Here is a 23791-nt window from a genome sequence, read left to right as displayed (position 1 = left end):
GAAAACAATGATCTATTCTAAAACATGTGATTCCTAAGAAGTTGCAAACAATGTAATCATTAAAAGAAAGATGTAATCACCTATGGTATTTAAGACACAAAGTTTCACAGTAAAGTGTGGTCTCATCCACCATTCATGTTGTCTGTGTTCTTTCTTATAGATATTTCGCCGACACCAACCCCCTACTCAGAGACCCTTAGACTCTGGTGCGTGGGCTGGTCCCCCGCAATTAAGGATATTGGCCTGTAGTTCTCTTTTTTTGTTGGTCTCTGTGTGGCTTAGGAATCAAAGTGATTTTTGTTTCATAGAATGAGTCCGGAAGTCTTCCTTTCATTTCTATTTTTTGGAATAACTTGAGAAGGATTGATGTTAACTCTGCTTTAAATGTCTGGTAGAATTCCCCTGGGAATCCATCTGGCTGTGGGCTTTTATTCATTGGGAGATTTTTGGTAACTGATTCAATTTCTTCACTGGTTATGGGTCTGTTCAGATTTTATATCTCTTCCCATTTGAATTTTGGTAATGTATGTGTGTTTAGGAATTTTTCCATTTCTTTTAGATTGTCCAGTTTGTTGGCATATAATTTTTCATAGTAATCTCTGATGATTGCTTGTATTTCTGAGGGATCAGTTGTATTAGATCCGTTTTCATTCATGATTTTGTCTATGTCTATGGTCTTTTTTCTTTCTGAGGAGTGTAGCTAGAGGTTTATCAATTTGACATGATACTCTACATGGAAAACCCGATCGACTCCACCAGAAGTCTTCTAGAACCAATAAATGAATTCAGTAAAGTCACAGGGTACAAAATCAATATACAGAAATCAGTTGCATTCTTATACACCAAAAATGAAGCAACAGAAAGAGAAATCAAGAAATGGATCCCATTCACAATTGCACAAAAAATCATAAAATACCTAGGAATAAACCTAACCAAAGATGTAAAAGACCTATATGATGAAGACTATAGAAGACTTATGAAGGAAATTGAAGAAGACACAAAGAAATGGAAAAACATTCCATGCTCATGGATTGGAAGAATAAACATTGTAAAATGTCATTATTACCCAAAGCAATTTACACATTCAATGCAATTCCCATCAAAGTTTCACCAGCATTCTTCTCAAAGCTAGAACAAACTATCTTAAAATTCGTATGGAACCACAAAAAAACCCTGAACAGCCAAAGTAATATTGAAGAAGAAAACCAAAACAGGAGGCATCAGAATCCCAGACTTTAGCCTCTACTACAAAGCTGTCATCATCAAGACAGTATGGTATTGGCACAAAAACAGATACACAGACCAATGGAATAGAACAGAGAACCCAGAACTGGGCCCACAAATATATGGCCAATTAATCTTTGACAAAGCAGGAAAGAGTATCCAATGGAAAACGACAGCCTTTTCAACAGGTGGTGTTGGGAGAACTGGAAAGCAACATGTAGAAGAATGAAACTAGACCAGTTTCTTACACCATTCACAAAAATAAACTCAAATGAATAAGGGACCTGAATGTGAGACAGAAAACCATAAAAACCCTAGAGAAGAAAGCAGGAAATAGCCTCCTTGATCTCAATTGCAGCAATTTCCTACTCAACACATCCCCAAAGGCGAGGGAATCAAAAACAGAAATGAACTATTGTGATCTCATCAAGATAAAACGCTTCTGCACTGCAAAGGAAACAACAATAAAAAAAATAATAGGCAACCGACAGAATGGGAAAAGATAGTGGCAAATGGCATATCAGATAAAGGGTTAGTATCCAAAATCTACAAGGAACTCACTAAACTCCACACCTGAAAAACAAATAATTCAGTGAAGAAATGGGCAGAAGACTTGAACAGACACTTCTCCAAAGAGGACTTCCAGATGGCCAACAGGCACATGAAATGATGCTCAGCATCACTCATCATCAGGGAAATACAAATCAAAACCAACATGAGATACCACCTCACACCAGTCAGAGTGGTGAAAATGAACAAATCAAGAGACTATAGATGCTGGCAAGGATGTGGAGAAATGGGAGCCCTCCTACACTATTGGTGGGAATGTAAACTGGTGCAACCACTCTGAAAAACAGTGTGGAGGTTCCTTAAAAAACTATCCTTTGACCCAGCAACAGCACTGCTGGGGATTTACCCAAGGGATACAGAAGTGCTGATGCATAGGAGCACATGTACCCCAATGTTCACAGCCACACTTTCTACAATAGTCAAATCATGTCCATCACCTGATGAATGGATCAAGAAGATGTGGTATATATATATACAATGGAATACTACATGGCAATGAGAAAGAATGAAATCTGGCCATTTGTAGCAAAATGGATGGACCTGGAGGGAGTCATGCTAAGTGAAACAAGTCAGAGAAGGACAGATACCATATGTTTTCACTCATACGTCTAACAGGAGAAACTTAACAGGGGGCCATGGGAAAGGGAAAGCAGGGGGAAAGAGTTGGAGAGAGGGAGTGAGGAAAATCATGAGAGACTTTTGAATGCTGAGAACAAACTGATGGTTGAAGAGGGAGAAGGGAAGAGAGAGGAGGGTGATGGTCATAAAGAGGGGCACTTGTGGGGAAGAGCACTGGGTGTTATATGGAAATCAACTTGGTAAACTATTTAAAAAAAATAAACTATAGACTTTCAAAAAAAATAAATCTAGCCTGTTTTATTTCCCCACGGATTATCTTTATTTCATAAATAGTCATTAATTTGTTTAGATTATAACATATTGGTTCACTATTTCTCCTTGTAGCTCAGACCGTGCACCTGAGGTCATTTTCCTTTGATTTGAATTAAATCTTTCAGGACCCATTTAATGAGGGTCATTGGGTGGCAAATTCTCAAGCTTGGCATTTTCCCGTTTCACTTGGTACAGAATTTTTGGTTAATTAGCACTTTGAGATGATTCTTACTGTCTTATGGTTTCCACTGGTGACATTAAAAATTTTGCTATTTTACCTCTCACTTCTGAGTGACACTGTCCCTCCAAGTGTCTCTTATAGCTTACTTGTCTGCTATCTCCTACAGCTAGGTCTATATATACTTGCACTGCTTAGGGTTTGTTGGTGTTTTTAATCTGAGGGTCAGCATCTTTTAACAAGTTTGGAAAAGTCTTGAAATACTTCTTTGAATGTCACTTCCTCCTCATTCTATGATTTCTTCCCTAAATGTTATTCAAGTATATAAACTTCAGTTACATTTCCCCTTTTTCAAATATGCTTAGTTATGTCTCTTTTTATCTGCTTAGATTTTCAAATTTCTCTTTTATTTCTTTAAATGTTAAACTTCTTTTATATTGTTTGTAGTCTCCAATATCTGGAGAAGACTTCGGAGGACTGTTCTGTTACTACCTGCCATCTATCCATTGTTTTTCACCCATAATGTCATCTCTTTGATTCCATGTAATGCCTAATTCCTGCTCATTTTCCTCAGAGCTGTATTTGGTTGAGAAGTCTTTGATGCCTGATTTAAGCTGAATTCTTTCAGGTGGCCCTTGCATCTGCCTTTACTAGTGGCCTTGAGTGCAGAGGCAGGGGGAGGTGAAGTCTTACCAAACAGGGACCACTGTAGATTAAATTCTCCACTTGTGGATTCATAGCCCACCTGGGGACATCCTGTGGTTAAGATTCTCATGGGTCCTCTCTCCCAACCTACCCATCCACCCCTACCCAGCTATCTGAAAGAAAGCATCTTCACTGCCTATTTCAGTGTGATGGGTTCATTTGTTTATCCATCCAGGTGGATTCCTTTACTTTTGTATCATTTAAGAGATACATCTAGAAAGATTGTTTTTTATTATGATATTCAGCACTTTATTTGCCTTCATTGGAGATATATTTAGGTTATCTAATCTGCCATACTACTAGAAACAGAGCTCATAGTCATTTACTTCATTTATATACATATATTATCTTTTAAGTTTTTATTTATTTTTGAGAGAGAGGGAGGGGCATAGAGAGAGAGGGACAGAGGATCCAAAGCAGGCTTCATGTTGACAGCAGAGAGCCTGATGTGGGGCTCGAATTCACAAACAGTGAGATCACGATCTGAGCCAAAGGCAGATGCTTAACTGACTGAGCCACCAAGGCATCCCCTATTTAATCATGTACTTCATATCAGACATTCTTTATTTTTATGGTGTGTCTAGGAATCTCTTTGAAGCATAATGCTTTTTAATAAGCAAAATATATAGGATTACAAATAAAACCAATTATATTGAAAATGTTACCAACATTTTAAATATTTATTTTGGGGGAAAGCACAAGTCAGGGAGGGGCAGACAGAGGGAAACAGAGGACCTGAAGCGGGCTCTACAATGACAGGCTGATAGCAGTGAGCCTGATGTGAGGGGCTCGAACTCATAACCAAAAGATGGTGGTTGGAGGTGAAGTTGGATGCTCAACCGACCAAGTCACCAAGGTGTGCTGAAAAGTTGCCAGCATTTTAAAACGCAAATTTGTGATATAGTAATCAGTGTGCTTCCTTGTGCTACAAGTAACAAGATCTGGTGCCAGGTAGACAATCCAATTCCAAGTAGTGAACTTATTTTGAGATATTCATAACAAGTATAATGTGATGGCATATCTAATTTGCATGCATGACAAAATTCCAGGTAAGAGCAAAGACCATTGCAGTTTGTTGCCTATATTTATAATTAAAGTCTACATTTGAGTTAGGGATAGTAAAAACAAAGAACATAAGATCTTTTCCCTGTTCAAATTCATGAAACTATTTAAAGGGATTTCCAGGAGCACCTGGGTTGCTCAGTTAGTTGAGTGTCTGACTCTTGATTTTGGCTCAGGTCATGATCCTAGGGTCATGGGATTGAGCCCCGCATCGGGGTTCACACTGAGTGTGGGGCCTGCCTAGGCCTGTTTCACTCCCTCTGCCCCTTTCCCTTACTTGCATGTGCTCTCTCTCTCTCAAAATAAAAAATTTAAAAAAAAATTAAAAAAAAAAAGGGATTTCCAGCCCAATTTCTGTACTATTATTGAGTGAAAGTTCCCAATTGTTCTTAGGTTAAAGGTGAAAGTACATGAGGAGTCCTAGGAAGTCTGACCCCTGCCTCCCCTTTTAGCCTCCTCTTGTCCTCACTGCCTCTTGCTCCAGCCTTTCCACTCTTCAGTGTGCCATCGACTCCCCCCTTCTGGAAGGTTCTCTCTCCCTCTTTTGCCTGGGTAACTCCCAGCCTTCCTTCAGTGTTCAATGTTGTCATCTCTCCTCCCCAGTTCTTCCAGGTCAGCTTCCTCTCACAGGCTCTGCTATAGTGCTGAGATGTAGCACCTTCCTAGAGAAAATCATCACATGGGCCATTATCTGATAAGCCTCTTGGTCTTTGCTGGACTGTAAATGCCAGGACACACAGCATAACTATTCTATCTCACCCAGAGCCTAGACAGAGCCCATCAGAGCAAGTCTTCTTTAGTATGGGTTGGATCAAGCCTGACTGCATTTGGGAAGGAAAAAGTTGACCTAGTCTCATTTTTACAAATGGGGAAATGGCCAGAAGCATTAAAGGACAGACACTTCCCAAGACACAAAGTGAATTAGGAACAGAAGAGGAATATCACAGATTTGGAGGTCCTTCCCATAACAGATGATCTCTCTCCTTCCTCCTCAGGACAAGCACCACCCTATATTTGTTTATCCCCATGTCCCGACTCCCATTTTCCCCCATGGCAGTGTCCAAGTCCTTTCTCCAAGGTGTGCCTCATGGGCCTTTGGTTTTCTGAACCTTTCTCAGATTGGAAATAGAGAACTTTTTACCTGCTCATCCAATGCATTGACAGACAGCTGCCTTCTGAGCAGAAGCTCACGTGATCAAGGATGAGAACTTGAGGCCAGGCTGGGTGGGAAGCTTCTTCAGGCTTGGTCAGAGGCTCTTGGCCAACCACTTTCCAAATCATACCACCTAATCTTTTCAAATCAAGAAATACTGTCTTCTTTTATGGAATAGAATTACTACCCAGAATTTTATAAACCAATTATTTTCATATACAGCTTCAACAAAGGGGGAAATGCCATTGTAAAATGAAACAAAGATTGTAAATGGAAGGGTGGCCTGTGCCCAGAAGGATTGCTCTTCCCCTCTTCCTCTGCCCCATGCTTTTGAAGACTGAGCGGATGGTGTCTGGTGGAAGATGACCAGGTTATCCCAAGAAACAAGCTGGGGACAGAGTGCCTAGAGTGACCGGATTGCTCATTTTCAAACATCTGAAGAGCTGTCAAAAGAAACAAGTCTTTGTCTTATTCTTGAAGACCCCAAGGAGCAAAACCAGAACCCAATTTTAGCTCAAAATTCCTAACAGAGAATGGGCTGCTTCACAAGGTTAAGTGCTTCCAGCAGGGTGAGTGAACATTTTTAAAAGATTGTTTACTGCAAATTCCGCATTCAAAGATTAAAGTTTCTTAAAGTCTGAGATCACGGAATACCAAATGGTGATTCTCATACAACAGCAACTCACTTCTCCATCCCTCTTAAGCTCCTGTGAAGAGATCTGATTCCTCTGAAGCTCTGCCTAAACCTTTTTCTCCGATAAAACTAATAGTTTATATACCTAAGGAGCAAAGACAAGACTAGATAAAGGCAGACATGTTACAGCTAAGAGACTGACCCCATTCAGGCCACAGGCCACTAAATGAAGGTTCAAGGAAGTCTTGCTACCACTTTTCTAGTAGTTTGTGATTTACCCTTCTATATCATATTGTAGCAATCAGGGGAAAACAGGAAAATACATCCAGGGAATCAAGATTTATAAAGAGCTGTGTCTTTCCCTTGAAAGTTCATTTCTTTTCTTGTAAATAAATACCTAGCTTACCTAATGTAAGATGGCCTGGGGAGAGGGCAGAGAAAAACTCCAAGAGGTGCCACTGCTGTGGCCACCAGCATTAAAAAAAAAAAAAAAAAAAAGCTGAGAACCAACCAAAGAGGCAAATGCAGTAGCTCTGGGGGGAAACGTGCGGAGTGGGCTCTGTTACAAAAGATGTGTGGCGCACGCTGGATGTGATTCATGGCTAGTTTTTGTTGATGTTTTTAATTGAGTTCTTTATCATCCTATTCTTTTTTGATTTCCAGTTACTTTTCTCTTTTTTCTGAGAAACAAATTTTGTGAAACCAAACCAGGGAATGTAAAATAGAACATGGAAGCATCTAACATTAAGGAAGCCCAAATGCTGATAGGAATGGAAATAAGTGGGTCTTTATTGTGCTGACAGCAGATGAATTTTACCTCCTGCTATTTGATCTGTGAAGCTAGGAATGATGATTTTGATTAATTGTCCATCCATGATTTTCCAACTGACCACTGACTCAGACACGGTTCTGTTGTGGGAAGTATAAACACAATTATATAAACACAATTCTCATCATCTCCTCCTCCCATCTGTATATAACATCACTGCAACCTCACTACCAACTTTAAAGTAGGAAAATCAGGTGTTATCACCTCCATTAACTTTTTTTATATCTTTGATGAGTTTTATTTCATTAATGCTTGATAAATGAAATTCCATTTTTAGCTGCTGATTCCTATTTAATCCTTTTCAATACCTATTACATTTTCTTCACATTATTTAAAAGTAATCTTTCAAATTCAAGTTTTGTTAGAAAGGCAGCACAGGGCATCAAGCACAAGACCGTGGTATCACTGGAATACTTAGCATGATTAGATCTTTCAGCATCATTTGACATGGTCATGAGGTTTTCCCCCTTTATGGTGGAATATACTGATCAGGGTTTTCAAGTATTGTATTAGCCTTGTATCCCTGCAGTAAGTTCCATTTGTTCCTGGTACATAGTTCTTTTTATATGTTAATTCAATTTGCTAACATTTAAAAATTTTGCACCTATTTATGAGGGATATTGGTCTGCAGTTGTCCTTTTATTGTACTCTCTTTGCCTGTTATTTTCTAAAGTTTTTACTTATTTATTTTGAGAGGCAGAGAATGAGCAGGAAAGTGGCAAAAAGAGAGGGGACAGAAGATCCGAAGTGGGCTCTGTGCTGACAGCAGAGGGTCTGATGCAGTGCTTGAACTCATGAACCTTGAGATCATGAGCTGAAATCAGACGCTTAACCAACTAAGTCACCCAGCCTCCCCTCTTTGCCTGGTTCTGATGTCAGGGTAATAACTAACTTCATAAAATAAATTGGGAAGTGTTCCTTCCTCTTCTAGTTTCTGGAAAAGATTGTGTAGAATTGATGTGACTTCTTTATTTGGAAGAATTCTGCAGTGAATCCTTCTGGGCCTGGAGATTTTTCAGGAGGCTAATTATGAATTCTATGTTATACAACTATTCAAATTACATATTTCATATTGGGTAAGTTGTGTTAGACCAATTCCTGGAAAATCACGGACTATTTCATCTAAGTTGTCAAATTTATGTACCAAGTTGTACCTAGTATTCCCTTATATTCTCTTGATGTCTCCTAATTGGGGTCATTGGCCATTTACATTTAATGTAATTACCATGTTAAGGCTTAAATCTGCCTTTTTACTGTTTTCAACATGTTTCATTTTTCCCACCTTCCTGTGGGCCACACATTTTTTTTTACAACTGTTTGTTCATTTGAGTATATTTCTTTGTATAGCTGTTTCAGTAGTTGTTCTAGACATTACATTACATATACATGACTTCTCAAAATCTACTGGTGTCAACTTTCACTAGTTTGAGTAAAATATGGAAGCTTTTTACCCTTCAACATTTATACACAATTGCCTTATTTCCTCTGAATTAGCTGAAAACCATAAGTGTTATAGTTTTTGCTTTAACCATCAAATATAATTTAGAAAACCTAAGAGATAGAAAGCCTATTATATTTATTCTTATTTTTGCTCTTTTTATGTTCTTCCTTCCTTCCTGATACCCCAAGTTTCCATCTTTTATCATTGTTTAAGGAATTCTACTTTAGTCATGGTTTTAGGGTGGGTCTGCTGTGGAAACTTCTCACAGTTTTCCTTCAGATGAGAATGTTTTACTTTCCCCTCCATTTCTGAGGGGCCTATTCATTGGATTGACAGTTCTTTTCTTCCAACACTTAGAAAAAGTGCCACGTATTCATGGACTCCATGGTTTCTGATGAGAAATTCATGGCCATTCTAACTGTTTTGCCCCCAGAGGCAATGTGTCATTTCTCTTTGGCTGCCTTTGACATTGTTTTCCTTTGGCTTTAGTTTTCAGTTTGACTATTATGTGTCTTGCTCGGCATGGATTTCTTCAGGTTTATCTTATTTGGGGTTGATGTAGCATTTTGAATCTGTTGGTTTATGTTGTTTTGCCAACTCTAGGAAATTGTCAATTCTTTTCCTTGGAATATTTTTTTCAGTTCCATCTCTCTCTCCTTTCTTGGGACTCCCAATGACATGACCGATTTTTTCGTGATAGTCCAACATCTTTTTTTCAGTCTGTTCTCTTGTTCACTGGGTAATTTCTACTGTTTCATCTTTAAGTTCATGGAGTCTTCCCTTTGTCCTCCACTCTGCTCTTGAATTCATCCACAGAGCCTTTTATTTTGGTTATTTTATTTTTCACTTCTAAAAGTTCCATTTCATTCTTCATATCTCCTCTTTGCTGAGATTTTCTATTTTTCATGTTAAAAGCATGTTTATAATTGCTCACTGAAGATTTTTATGATATTTGCTTTAAAATACTTATCAGATGGGGATGGGAGAGGTGTAGCATCACTAATATAGTCAATGGTATCGAAGTAGTGTCCACTGTATGGTGGCAGATGGTAGCTACACTGTGAGCGTAGTGTGATGTACGGAATTGTGAAATCACTATTTTGAACACTTCAAATTATGTAGCACTATAATTCAAAATAATTCACAAACAAAAATTTAAAATAAAAATTAAATATTTGTCAAATAATTCTAACATATGTTGTCTCAATGTTTCATCTTTGTTCTTGAGGTGACATGATTTTCCATTGACACCTGGTCAGTGTTCAAAAATGAAACTCTGGGCCTTGGCAGTGCCCTCTGACACTGCTGTCGTAAGAGGGAGCAGTGCTCTTTATTACCTGGTGGGGGTGGAGGTCCCGGTTCCTCACTGGCTGTCTACTGATGACATTCAGGCCAGCAGGGGAAGGGGCACCTCATTACTGCTACCCAAGTGATCGGTAACTACCGATCAAAGAGCTCAACGTCCTGACTCGCCACTAGGCTCCCAATACCGCCCCAGCGGGAAATCGAAGGGACACATCAATACTGCCGGGTGGGGGTGGAAATCCAGGACCCCACGTGGTCTGACATCATGGAGATGGGGCCATTACCACCCACCAGAGATACAAATCCCAGATGAGGCTGGTCCCTAGCTCTCATTAGGCCTTCCCTGACACTGCCAGGGAGAGGCGTGGGGGTGGGGAGGCTGAGGCATCATGTCACAGCCAGGCAACAGAAACTCCAGGCCCCACTCGGCCTTTGATGGCAGAAACAGGTGGGCTGCGATTTTCTCACATGGTTATTTGGCTGAAGTAGACCCATTATTGTTTGAAAGTTTTCTGCCTTACTAGGCTGCCCCTTTCCTGGTACATTTGCTACAGTGAACAGGTTTCAGGGGCTTTGACTGTGTCCACTAGCATTTCTGGGTTGCTGGCTTCTCCAATCCGGGATGCATAAACAAAAAAAATCCAGGGAACTCGCTTCTTATATTAGTTTTCTAGGGCCGCCATAACAAACACTGGACACTGGGAGCTTAAACAACAGATACTTATTTTCTCACAGTTCTGGAGGCTGCAAGTCTAAGGCTACGGTGTCAGTAGATCTGGTTTCTCACGAGGCCTCTCTCCTTACCTTGCAGATGACTGCCTTCTGGCTGTGTCTTCATATGGTCTTTCCCGTGCACATGCACACAGATGTTGTCTACATTTCCCCCTCATAATCACATCAATTAGACTGGGTTAGGGTCCCTCCTAAAGATCTCATTTTTAACATATAACCTCTTTAAAGACTTTATCTCCTAATATAGCTACATTCTGAGGTCCAGGGGATTAGGAATTCAACATGTGAATTTTTGAGGGGACACAAGTCCACAATAACACTACTGTGTCCTTCCTCAGATCCTGATTTGTCTTCTTTCTTCTATCCATTTCTAAAGTCTCCCTATGTTTGATTCATATACGATGTCCAGAATTTTAAATTGTACTTACTGGGAATAAAAGGGAAGGTCTATCTACTTCATTCTTGGAACTGGAAGTCTCTTCCTTGCATTTTTCTTTATCTTCATTTCTTTAAAAACTTGCCTTCTGTGGCTGGTAAATGGTAGAGCCAGTGAATCTTCTGATTCCTGCATCCTGGGTCTTTATGTCACATCATATTCGTTCAGTTCAGGTAAAATATACTTTAAAACATAAACACAAAATTCAAAATACCCAAATAGCTAGATTTTCCAAAAAAACATTAAAATTCTTAAACGAACCTGTTCACCAACATGGAAGGGGCTTTCAAGTCACCTCTCTGTCCTAACTGCTGAAAAGCAAAACTGGAACCGCCAACAATTCTTAGATTCAACAGAGTGGTGAGGTCCCAGGGCAAAATGCTGTCCCCCAAACTGAGACCGGAGAACATACAGAATCATAGACTTATCGGGATAGCAAGCTCTGAGTAAACTATAATGCACAGACTATAGGAGGCTCATGGTGGAAAAGTCTCGGTTAAAAAATCCAGGGGGTGTGTTATCTCTAGCTCAACCTGGTTCTCTCAGTGAAGAGCGGAGATAAACTTCATGCCCCTGGTGTGCTCAGGAGAGAAGAAGGAAGGGTTCTGAGTTACGCCAGGGTACCCTGTTCTCCCCACCAAGAGCTGCTCTCGGGGTATAACCAGGGAAGCCTGCTGGGGTTATGTCAGAGCCTACCTGGCCTCGGGAAAGGGAAATAATGCCAGCCCCCGCCAGACACTGTACCACCGAAATGGAGGAAAAAAAGTTAAGATTTTTGATAATAAATCCCCTACTTTTTTCCTTCCCTCAGCACGGCTGTAGATTAAAAAAAAATGACCCTGTTTCCCAATGTGCCTAAGGTACAAACAGAACACAGTCAAGAATTTTTAATACACAGAAAACAGGCGGGTCAATGCTGGTAATCAGAACAAGCCCTACTGGAGTCTTCAAAGCAGTGTGCATCCCCACCTCCAGACTGTGGTAATCAGTTCTCAGTGTTTCAGTCCCCTATCCACCACAGAGAGAGTCTAGGTAATACACAGGAATCACCTGCATATACAAACTGAAACTCTCCTCTGCCCCAGGAAATCACAGAAAACTTCCCAGATCTCCCCATCCCCCTTATGAAGCTAAGTTGTAACTCACTCAATGGCCAGACCAGCATTTCCCTCAATACAACACTGAAACTGAGAAGGAAGTCATGCTCATAGTCCAGCCCCGAACCCTTAGAGAGGCAGCCCAGGCAGCACCAATTTTGTGACGTAAGAAGCCACTGGGGCTGACACAATAGTAACCAGGCTGGTGCAGGAGCCTGCCTGCGGCCAGTGCCCAGGCTCAGGGCCCAAGAATGCATAGCCGAAAACCAGTACGTGTTGACTCCACAATGGGCAACTGGCCTAGCCCACGGTCACTGAAGGAAGAGGGGTTGTGCCCCAGCAGCGGTGCCCAGGTCAGGAGCCGATGCAGACACGTAGGGGCATCATCACTACCACCGCGGCTGTCCCTCTCCAGGCTCCCTCAACATTGCTTTCCTCTCTCCCTGGGATCTTCATACACTCAATCCAAAGCTTACGCTATTTCCCTGAACACATTACTCTTTTCTTTAGGAGGGAATAAGACATGAGCCCCTTCCCCTTCTTTGTCATTCCCTGAAAATCTTTATGAAAATCATGGGGACAGAAGTCCAAAGAATTCCAGAATTCTAGACACAAACAAATAACAAGGTAAGAGAATTCTGAACCCGAGGTTTTTGGGTACTCCCAAACTGTCCTGCCCAGCTTAGGTCTACAGAAGTTCACTCCAGGTCTCTGCTTGTTCTTCAACGTCTGGCATCACCATCAGAGGCTCCCAAATTTCTCAGCTGCTCGCCTCTGCCCAGTAAAAGGTGTATTGTGCAGTTCAAGCCAAAATATTGACAATTGAAATAAGAAACCTTCCCTGAATTTTGACACACCATCTGACCTAGCAATGATCCTCAGCTCCAAGAATCTTTTGGGGAATTCAGCATGACAAATGAAACAGAACCACAGCTTCCTTGGCCTGGCCTCCGACATTCTGATGGGAAAAACACATCCAATAAAAAAAAAATCCCTAAGTGCTTTTGAAGGGAAGGCGAGTCTGGCTTTCCGGGGTTAGTTGTGGAAACAAGTACTCTGCCCGTTCACCCAAAGCCACCTGCCTTGGAAAGTGCAGTCGCTCTAACTTCCTGCATCGTTCTTCCCTTTGTTTTAAAAGGAACAACAAAAAACTCCTAACCCTAAAGCTTGAAAGAATTCTTAACAAAAGCCAAAGCTCTCAAAGTTTTCATTCAATGAGCCTCACTTGCAGATTGTACAACAAACAGCACGGCCTTTCCTCCATCTGGGCCGTGTTGCAGCAGGACAAGTGCAGACTCAGACCCCGGGGGAGAGCGGAGAGGCCCCCCCACACCGCAGACAGCGGGCGGGCCCTGCTAGCTCAGCAGCTCCTAACGCCCACTCATCAAGCCACACCGACCGGCCTGGCGGTCTGCAGAGTTTTCCTTTAAATTCTGCAGTACTTTTCTTCTTCTTTTACTGAGGTGGGGGAGGGAGGAGACAGAGAGAGAGAGACGGGGAGGGAGAACAACTGGGAGGGGAGCACAGAAGGAGAGAGAATCCCAAGCAGGTTCCCCGCTGTCAGCACAGATCCCAACTCAGTGCTCAAACCCACGAACCATGAGATCATGACCTGAGCTGAAATCAAAAGTTGGATGCGACGGAGCCACCCAGACGCCCCTCTACAGTATTTTTCTTAGCAATTCACAGTGCACAAGCAAAGTGGAAAGCCAATCTTTAGAACTGCAAGTGTGTTTCAATATTTTATTAAAATAGCATATATTTAACCACTGTTAACCAAGAATACGTTAACTTTGTACCCCCACCCCCACCCCAAATACGCAGCACAACACAGTAGTGATTTCAAATATCCTTGATTGTGATAACCAACAGAAGTATTTCAAAGTCAAGTTTGCAACTAAAAACTAGACCTTGGAAAAATTCTGAATTAAAAGAAACATAAAGCCCTCAAACAGAATTCTTTTATCTGTCTGAAGAATAAATGCCGGTGTGCCACCCGGCTTAGGTTTGCTTTTTTTTTCCTTTATGCATAGTATAATGTCTCATTTATAAGTACCCACTTTTATAAATAAAATTGGCATTTTTCATCCCATTTAATGTTCCTTTTCAGCTTCACAAAGAAACCAGTAAATAAAACTGTCAACGACAGTCACGACATATGCTCTCATAGCAAGATAAAAAACGTGAAAATACGCAAAGATGCATCTATGCTATTTTACATAAAAAGACAGATTTTAAAAAGTGCAAGGCAAAATTTGCAGTTTTTTGAGGGGAGTTTTTAGGCACATCCATTTCTTTAAAGCAAGCTTCAGAATGAAATTCCAGTTTGTTCTTCATGACACCTGTTTTAAGTCTTTCCTTTCAAAAAAAAAAAAAAAAGGAAAAAAGAAAAAAGGAAAAAAAAATACATCCCATCAAGCGTGAAACAGGGAGCCTCCCGTCCGGAAAAGTGAGGTTTTCAGTTATGGCGTGTCCGTCCTTTTTTTATCCTTGCGGGCTTTGGTTTGGGGATGTACTGATTATTTGCCTGGTACTCCAGTTCTTTACGGAAGTAGTGTATAGCTTTGTTTAAACCTTCCTCCAGCGGGACCTGTGTGAAGAGAAGGTGAGAACAGGAGACAAGGTCACTGCTGAAGGGAACAGCCTGCCTTCCAGGGAAGCAGGAAGTGCTGACGTGGGGTCTGCCCTCGGGAGGCACGAGAACGGCACTGCGGTGGGCACACCCAGCCATCGCCCAGGATGCTCCCTTCACGGATTTCAGCCAGGTGCGTGTGCAAGTCTGCAAAAGCAGAGTGCATCGTGGGCTCCCATTTTCCCCATAGCAGAGTGAGACACATGAAAGTGGAAGCCATGGAACAGCCTGGAGGGAACCCCATGCCCGGTCTGCCCAACCACACCGGCACCCAAGAAAACTGCTGTGCCCGTGTCAACAGGGCAGTGCTGGGGCCCCGCACTCACGACGGGCTCCCATGCCAGCATCATCTTGGCTTTTCTGATGTCCGGTTTTCTTTTCTGTGGGTCATCCTGGGCTTCGGAGAGAAACTGGATCTCACTTCCACTTCCTGAATTGTTTAAGAAAAAAAAGGTAAGAGAATCACAGACCACTCCGGGTGTGACCTCTACTCTAGGTCTCAAAGTGGAATCCCATCCATGCAGTGAATAAGAGAGCACATCAAGAGCACTTTTCTCACAGAGTCCCGGAGCCACATGAGTACCTCTGGCCCCACGAAAGCTTGGTGAGAGGCAGTTACTCTGCCTCCACAGGCCTGAGGGAAAGGACAGGGCCTGCTCTAACTGCTGGCTCCAGGGCAGACCACCTACCATAGTCGAACACAGCAGGCATGCCCACAGAGCCTGACTCCAAAGTAAGTAAAAATGGTGAATGTGGTATGGTCATCTGTGATGCCCATGGCCTTAGTGAGCCACAGCTGAGGCGTTGACAGGCTGCAGAAGCGCCTCACTGGAACTGGGCCGGCTGTCAATTCATTTAACCAAGTAGAATGCAGGAGGAATGACTGTGGGCCAGTTTCGGGATGATGCTTTATGGAAGACGTAACCATTTATGCACCTGCAGACATAAGCCCTGATCCAACACATAAGCTGTCCAGTTACCCTGCTGGGGAGATCACATGCAGGACAGAGAGCCTGGCTTGTCCCGCATCCTAGCAGGGCTCAGACCCTGCTGGCCAGCAGAATGAAGCCACACCAGGGACCATCGGCAAGACCTGCAGAAGAAACCCCCAGTGGGGGCTAGCCCCAATCACAGATTCGTGAACAGATGGAATGGTTGCTGCTGTAAGCCTCTGCGGTCGGGGGTGGTGTGCTACTCAGCCTGTCACAGAACCGGTGATTATCCTGCCAGAGGGTCTAGTCAAAATGCAGATTCTTATCCAGAATCTGGGTGGGGTGTGTGATTCTGCATTTCTAACACGTGTCCCATGGGCCCCACTTGGGGTAGAGGTTCTCAATGGCCTAGATCCCAGACAAGCTGTTATCTTGTTATCTGAGTATATCCCTTCCCTACTTGTGTAGAGATGGGCAGACCCAGAGTGGGACGGTGGAGCGAACAGAGCGAGGGGAAGCTACTGGGGCTGTGAGATCCTGCAGGTTACGTCTGAGGAAGGCTGGCCCCATCCTGTCCGGCTGTCCGGAGCTAAGGAGAACATGCTGGTAAAAGGCAGCCCCATGCCAGGAAGGACAGCCCTGAAGAATCAGCACAGCTAAGTGTGGAGTCTGGACAGGCACTTCAGAACACCCTGTGTCAGGCTCATCCTGGATCTAACCACTCCAATCTGGTTGCGTCTCGACTCAAATTTCTTGATCAACTATGCAAAACAGACACACCCTGAGAGCCAGACTTCCCAGAGCTCCAGGACGTGTGCTGGAGTGAGGACAGCCTTGCCCAGTGCACACCTGCAACCCAAGGGCTGGCTGAAGATGCACAGGCTTCTTACAGCTTGTAGAGCATGCCCTTGACTGGGGCTCCTCCCAGTGTCTACACTGCCTCCAGTGTGTGATGGCCAGGTTGGCCAGAGCTGCAAAGAGCTTGAAAATCGCCAACAGGTTCCATCAGAAACTCGCAAGCTGGTGTTGCTCCCTCTTGAATCTTCAATATCCCCTTCCCATCACTGTCTGTGATGGAGACTGTTTGGACACCAAACAATAGTCACCTGTGCAGAGTGATCCACCAGAAGCACGTCTCAAGCCCTGGGAACAAGCTCTTCCTCCTGCTCTGCCCCGACCTGCTGACACAGCTGTGCATACAACCCCCTCCTTTCTCACACCCCTTCATCTTTATCTTTCCATTACTTAATTAAAGAATCAGAAAACAATTAAGTGTTCCTGATAAAGTTCTGCTTTTTATCCAATTCAATTAGCTTGTATTAATTACACGTTTTCTAGTCAAGGTGTTATTAACCGGTAGCGTGAGTGCAGCCAATTTCACTCAGCAAGGTGTGTGTCCTACTTACCAACAAGGTTTTTAATTAACTGAGCAAATTCTAGGATCGTGTGTTCTTCCGGGTTCCCCTAAGGAAGAAAGGGTTGCTGGTTAGAAGGGTAATCCCAACAGCAGAGACCTCCACCACTCAAACCGCATGTACGTCTTCAAAGCCTCCCCAGGCCAACTCTGGCATTTTAGAAACACCGGGCGCCTGCCTCTTCGTGGATGACTAACCCATCCAGCAGAATACAACATTGCACCTGGCACTGCTTTTGTCCTCCAGACTCCCGTTAACAATACTCCTTGGCTAGGTCAAGAGCGTCTAATGAGGATACAGGCGTTCCCTGGCCAAGTGACAGGACAATTCCCGGTATCTAACATTACTGTAACTGCATTGTCACTCCGCACAAAAGTTTGGTTCTGCAAACCGGCTCTCCTAAGGCAATATATTCCCCTCTGGGTGCGCTGTATTAACAACTTCAGTAATAATGGATTTGCAAACTTGCACAAGAAAGCTGTAACAGAGATGAAATGCACTCGGGATGAGGGCTCTAGGCAAGCCAGAGGGAAAGACTCGATGTGGTTTATAAAGGGAGTTTGCTTTTCGGGGGCTTTAAAAAAAATCATTTTCTCCTTTTCTTTCCTTTCCCACACATGACAGCAGCCATTGTCCCTCTTCCCTTCCTATTCCTGACACTATTGATTGATTGATTGATTGATTGATTGATTTTATAGTGCACACACAGCACGGGAGGAGTGGAGAGATAGAGGGAAAGAGAGATTCCAAGCAGGCTCTGTGCTGTCCGTACAAAGCCCAACAACCCAGGGCTCGATCACGCAAACCACGAGATCATGACCTAAGGTGAAAACAAGAGTTGGATGCTTAACCAACTGAGCCACCCAGGCGCCCCCCAACCCTACTACTCCTATCTGCCACGCCTTCCCCGTCATAAGAGACCACCATAAAGTTGGCAATTTCGTATCCTAAACATGCTGCACTCTCAACTTCCTGGTCTGGTCAAAGCTAGAAGGAGAGAGGCAGGAAGGGACCCTGGTCTTATATATAAGCACAAAGAAAGGACTGATTAGCAGAGTAAAGTGACAGAAACTTGGGAAGAAGGGGCCCTGTCTTTGTCAGGGCTACTGGCAGGCATTCTTTAGACTTCAGGGAAGACAGGTTTCTACAAGAGATGGAGTTCTCAAACGGCCCTGTGCAAAGCCACCATGGCCCCGAAAGAAAGGAGGAAAGAGACAAGTATCTAAAGGTAAGATTGGTTACTTTTGGAGGGTGATCACTGACAAATGCACATTTTAATGGGCCTAGAGCGAAAACCGAGGATGAAGGTGGCACGGCCTTTGAAGTATTAGGTGGGTAAATGCTCATAAGACACTGAGGCTCACAAGACATGTCTCATTCTGTTTAAATTTCATGTTTCTTCAAAGGTGCATGAAAGCAGTCCTAGTAGGCCCTTGTGGCCACCGGCCCCCATGAATTGGTCAACAGCTGGACAAGGGAGTGATGTCTCCGCCTCTCCTATTTGGTCAGAATTCCCTCCAAACTCAGTGAGACATGAACACCACAGCTTGACTGCTGGTTATAAAGAAAGGTACAAGGAAAGTCTTTTGAGGGAAGTGATTTCAAGAAATAAGCAGACATGGCCACTCCTGTGAACCTTAAAGCCCTGCAGGAAACAGGAGAGGTGGTTTGGGAGAAGCACATGAAACAGACTCCAAGTCTTGTCAAGGTGAGGCCATGGCTCCAAAGGAGCTAATGTCAGAGGCCATAGGCAGAACATCTTGAATGATGGACAGTGTACACTGGACACTTCACATTTTAAACAAGACGAAATGGGGGCGTCTGGGTGGTCAGTTAGTTAAAGCATCGACTTTGGCTCAGGTCATGATTTCACGGTTTATGGGTTCGAGCCCCATGTTAGGCTCTGTGCTGACAGCTCAGAGCCTGGAGTCTGCTTCAGATTCTGTGTCTCACTCTTTCTCTGTCCCTCCCCCTCCCTGCTCCTCAAAAAGAAACAGTAAACATTAAAACACAATTAAACAAGATGGAATGAAGCCATTCAGAAGACAGGGAGCGAGAGGGTAGGGGGACTCCAGGCATGAACATGAACTCTGGCTGAGAGCTGGGGAGGAGACTCACAGGGTCTGACCTTGCCCTACATATCCTTGGAGAGCTACCATACTGCAGAGGCATCACACTAGCTGTGAATGGCCCCCACGCTGCGAAGTGAGGCTGGCGGGTAGCTCACACACACCGAGATTGCAGTTCTAAATCTAAGGAAACGCCTCCTGCCAGTGAGAACTGGCCAGAGACAGAATGAAGTGCTCTGACGGGAAGCACATTCACAAAGCAGAAAACCGCAGGGCAAAACCACCTTCTGATCCCTCCAACCGGGAGACTCTAGGACCATAGGAAGCAATGAAGGAAGAAGCAACAAAGGTGCTCAGTGCAGGCAACTGAACTATAAATGTGATCAGAAACTGGGAAACTTTAACGGCTTCTGTGATTGTACTTTTACTTAAAAAGTCTTACAGAAATTAGATTTATTATGTCAAACAAGGGAAAACGAATGCACACACAAAAAAATGTCCATCTACAGCCACAAAAGCTTTCACAAAATTTTAGACCCAGGCGGTTCAGGATGACAGGGGTGAGTGAGTGTTGTTGTTGTTGTTGTTCTTAATTAAAAAATTAAAAAAACATTTTTTTAATGTTTTTATTTATTTTTGAAAAAGAGAGAGACAGCGTGAACGGGGGAGGGTCGGAGAGGGAGGGAGACACAGAACCCGAAGACAGGCCCCAGGCTCTGAGCTAGCTGTCAGCACAGGGCCTGACGCAGGGCTTAAACCCATGAACTATGAGATCATGACCTGAACCGAAGGTGGACACTTAACCATACTGAACCACCCAGGTGCCCCTAAAAATTTTTTTTAACATTTATTTTTTGAGATAGAGACAGAACATGAGTGGGGAAGAAGCAGAAAGAGAGGGAGACACAGAATCTGAAGCAGGCTCCAGGCTGTGAGCCGTCAGCACAGAGCCTGACTCTGGACTGAAACCCACAAACTCTGAGATCATGACCTGAGCCGAAGGCAGATGCTTAGCCAATTGAGCCACCCAGGCGCCCCCATAAGGTGGGTAAGTGTTTATCATGCCGCTCATCCACGCCTTGCTGACATTTTACTCCTTTGCAAACTCTCACTTTGGTTTGTGTTTATTTTTTCCTCCGTTATTCAACAAGCAGCACATATGCGTGCCCTATGTGTGCTGCTGGCAAATAAGGTGCAGCCTGCCACTCTTCGTGGCTTCACAAAGCACGGAACTCTAACCTGATCCAGGGGGCGTGGAAAGAGTGGGCCTACTCACCAGGTTGACCGGGCTGCTGACATTGCTGTTCATGAGCGCCACGAGGCCGTTCACCAGATCGCTGAAAAAGACGGGAAGGCAGGGTCTGGCATCGCCTGCTACAGTGCCCGGTGCGGAACAGACCCACCCCGTCTCCCGGAAGAAAACCGACACCCAAATGGAAAACAGACAGTCAAGACAAAATCCTGCAAATCAGCAGCACGGAGAATGCTGTGCTCATGGAAGATGACATGATGTCTGGGACTCCCTTTAGGTTTGTGGGGGCAGACGGCTAAACAGGATGGAAGCTGACTGATGGGCGAAAGTGCTCTACTTTTGTCTATTTCTGAAACACTTTAACAATCAAACAATAAAAATAAAATAGATGTACACCCCCCCCCAAAAAGATGGTGTTTATACAGCTTCTGATGAAAAGTCCATGTTTAATGCAAACCATGTAGCTGGTACACGTGAAAAAGCAATGATCCAAAAAAAAAAAAAAAAAAAAAAAAAAAAGACCGCCTGAAATGACAGCACTCCAGTATGTGATTCTCATACTGGCAAATCCCAGACAAAGCCAGACAACGCAGCGCTGAAAGAGACTGGACCGCTGCGGCCCCTCACCTTCACATCACCTCCCCGACCCCCACCCCCGGCCCCTCGCATGGAAAGGTCAGGGGCGTCCGGATATTTCAGGTGGACCATGACCAACCGGGCCATGAGGGTGAGAAGAAGTAAGCAAACTTTCGCTTACCAAGGTTTGGGTCTTATTTTCAGAGGCTTTAAAGTATGGCTCTGTTAAAAAAAAAAGGTACTTCGTAAAAATGACACCGTGTTCTAGATCTACTTCCGTCGGCTGTGCTGCTCAGGAAACGTGTAAAAGTCTGCTCTGGTGGTCCAAAGAGGCAGTCTGTGTCGACACCTTCCCCTCCTCCTCTGTCATTACCAGCAAGGAGCAGGCTGCTAGGGTCAACTTCCAAAAGGAAATGTGTTTTTGCTTTCCTTTCCATTGGGGAAAACAAAAATTTGGGGGGCAGGATATTCAGCAAACTATTTTCCGAATTTTTGCTTCTGACGATTATTTTACATGAACATGCCTAACGGCTGCTCCTCTCTCACAGGTCAGGCACAAATGCAAATAACTGCTGACTTTGGATGACTTTTCTAGAAACTGGCAAAAGTTACTTCATCACAATGGCAGGAATTATCAGAACACATCACAACACGTCTCTCACAGCATGGGCCACTGCGTAATTCATCAGAAGACGTTAAAAGCCATCATTCCATAGCACCCACAATCAGTTCAAGTCTTGAAACGGGGAGGCGGAGGCCCGTGGTAAGCTGGAAGACAACGGGCTCCTGCGGTCCTCCTCAGGGCAGGGACACACATCTTTTACGTAACAAGTTGGCAACTTGTAAGGTCGAAATTGCACAGATCACACTCTTACCCTGAAGCTCTTTAAATGTGTCATTTTGACAGTGACTTAAAAAAAAAAGACAGCATGCCTTTGTTGTGTGGGTGAGGCTGTAACCTGACCGTGGAAACATCAAACACAGCCATGCCAGGAGGTGAGTGTGTTCGGAATGATCACCTGGGCCTCAGAAACCATGAAATGACGCTTTGGGGCAATGGTGGATTTTGGAAAGTTAACTCAGTACAGTAGGCACAGAGTCAGACGTGGCACATTTCTAACTGTGAAGTAAATAAATACTCAGTTTCTAAAAAATAACTTAGTAAAAATAGCAAAACTGTAAGCTGTCTGTCTCTGTGGGGTCTTGAGTAGCAAAAACTGGAAGTCAGGAGAGCAGTTTCCCAGCGTCTGCTGCAGCTGAAGCACATCAGGGCGGGCCCCGCACCGTGGGCACGTTTGGTTCTGCGCTGGCACAGTATGCGGCATGTGCACCACTGAGTTCTTAAAATATTTTAATCACTGGCAGAAAAAGGACGAGGCTGTTCAAAATGAATTTTGTATCTGCTGCCTTTGAAATACGGAGCACAGCGAAGAAGAGTGGCTCTGACTGCTGTTACTGCACAGCCCCCACCACAGTTCACGAGCTGGCCCAGCTGGACACATGTGGGGGGCACCGGTGAGGCGGCTCCAGGAAACGCCAGACACTGCAGGGCTCCCTCACAATGGGCACAGACCGGGGTGGGCAGAGGCGGGCAGGATGAAAGTATGTCATGAGGAAGGATGGCGCTCAATACCCACAAGGCCAACTAAGACGGTCCAGACACAGAAATGAGGCACGATGACTTTTCTCTGAGCACATGGTTCCCAGGGGAAGTGCTTTGAAATGAAAACAATCTTGAAGGAATGGCTGCTTGCTGCACGTTTCCTGGTTAGATCCCTTCTTAGGCTACTTGGGCAACAAAGTGTGCCAGTTACATTTTACTCCCAAGCTCTGTGTCCTGCCTGGCAAGACACGCACAGCCAGGGAGGAAAAAAAACACTGACCGTGATGTTTATTCAGAGTTTTCTTTCAGACTAAATGTGAAAATTAACAAATACTTTTGGGGGGGAAAATCTACCGGTGGTTGTTTTTATTTTCATTTAAGTTTTTGTTTTTGTGTTTTTTTCCCAGCAGTTCTATTTCTCAAAGAGGTGTCCACCCAGGACTCTCACATGATCAAACAAGTCTGTGCGGTTGCTCTGGCGGAGATGGCCCACGCCCGTGCCCCCTACGCTGGCACCCCACCCCCGCAGAGATGGCCCACGCCCCCCCACGCTGGCACCCCATCCCCGCGGAGACGGCCCACACCTGTGCCCCCACGCCGGCACCCCACCCCCGCGGAGATGGCTCCACACCCGTGCCCCCACACCAGCACCCCACCCCCGCGGAGGTGGCCCACACCCATGGCCCCACGCCGGCACCCTATCCCTGCGGAGATGGCCCACGCCTGTGCCCCCCACGCCGGCACCCCACCCCCGCGGAGGTGGCCCACACCCGTGCCCCCACGCCAGCACCCCACCCCTGCAGAGATGGCCCACACCAGTGCCCCCATGCCAGCACCCCACCGCTGCTGTGAGCACCCCTGGGATGGCCTCGGGACACACCAGGAAAAGCATTTTCTGACTGACAGGCATCCCAGGGTACTTACACTGAAAAGTGAAAATATAAGGCACCCAAATATAGAACTGGATTTTTCAGATATCAGAAACTGATAGATAATTCATCGAACCACGTTGGGTAGAGAAGTATTTTGGCATATCAGACTGCTTGTGAGGTACT

General features: G+C 44.3%; 1 protein-coding gene across 6 annotated transcripts in view; it reads right to left on the bottom strand.

Moving 5' to 3' along the window:
- Positions 1–13986: 13986 nt before the first annotated feature.
- Positions 13987–23791, bottom strand: part of UXS1 (UDP-glucuronate decarboxylase 1) — an 89641-nt gene continuing 79836 nt past the window's right edge. For all 6 annotated transcript variants that reach the window (XM_029937068.1, XM_029937070.1, XM_029937071.1 and 3 more), the window contains 4 exons: positions 20582–20642; positions 17228–17285; positions 15216–15319; positions 13987–14847 (listed from right to left, as the gene is read on the bottom strand). In XM_029937068.1, the coding sequence (XP_029792928.1) occupies positions 14716–14847; positions 15216–15319; positions 17228–17285; positions 20582–20642 (355 nt within the window). In that variant the 3' untranslated portion in view covers positions 13987–14715. The remainder of the gene's footprint in view (positions 14848–15215; positions 15320–17227; positions 17286–20581; positions 20643–23791) is intronic.

Source organism: Suricata suricatta, chromosome 4 (genome assembly GCF_006229205.1).
Source record: "Suricata suricatta isolate VVHF042 chromosome 4, meerkat_22Aug2017_6uvM2_HiC, whole genome shotgun sequence".
Taxonomy (NCBI): Eukaryota; Metazoa; Chordata; class Mammalia; order Carnivora; family Herpestidae; genus Suricata; species Suricata suricatta.
The sequence above is the reverse complement of the archived record's forward strand: the minus strand, read 5'-3'. Positions and strand labels throughout refer to the sequence as shown.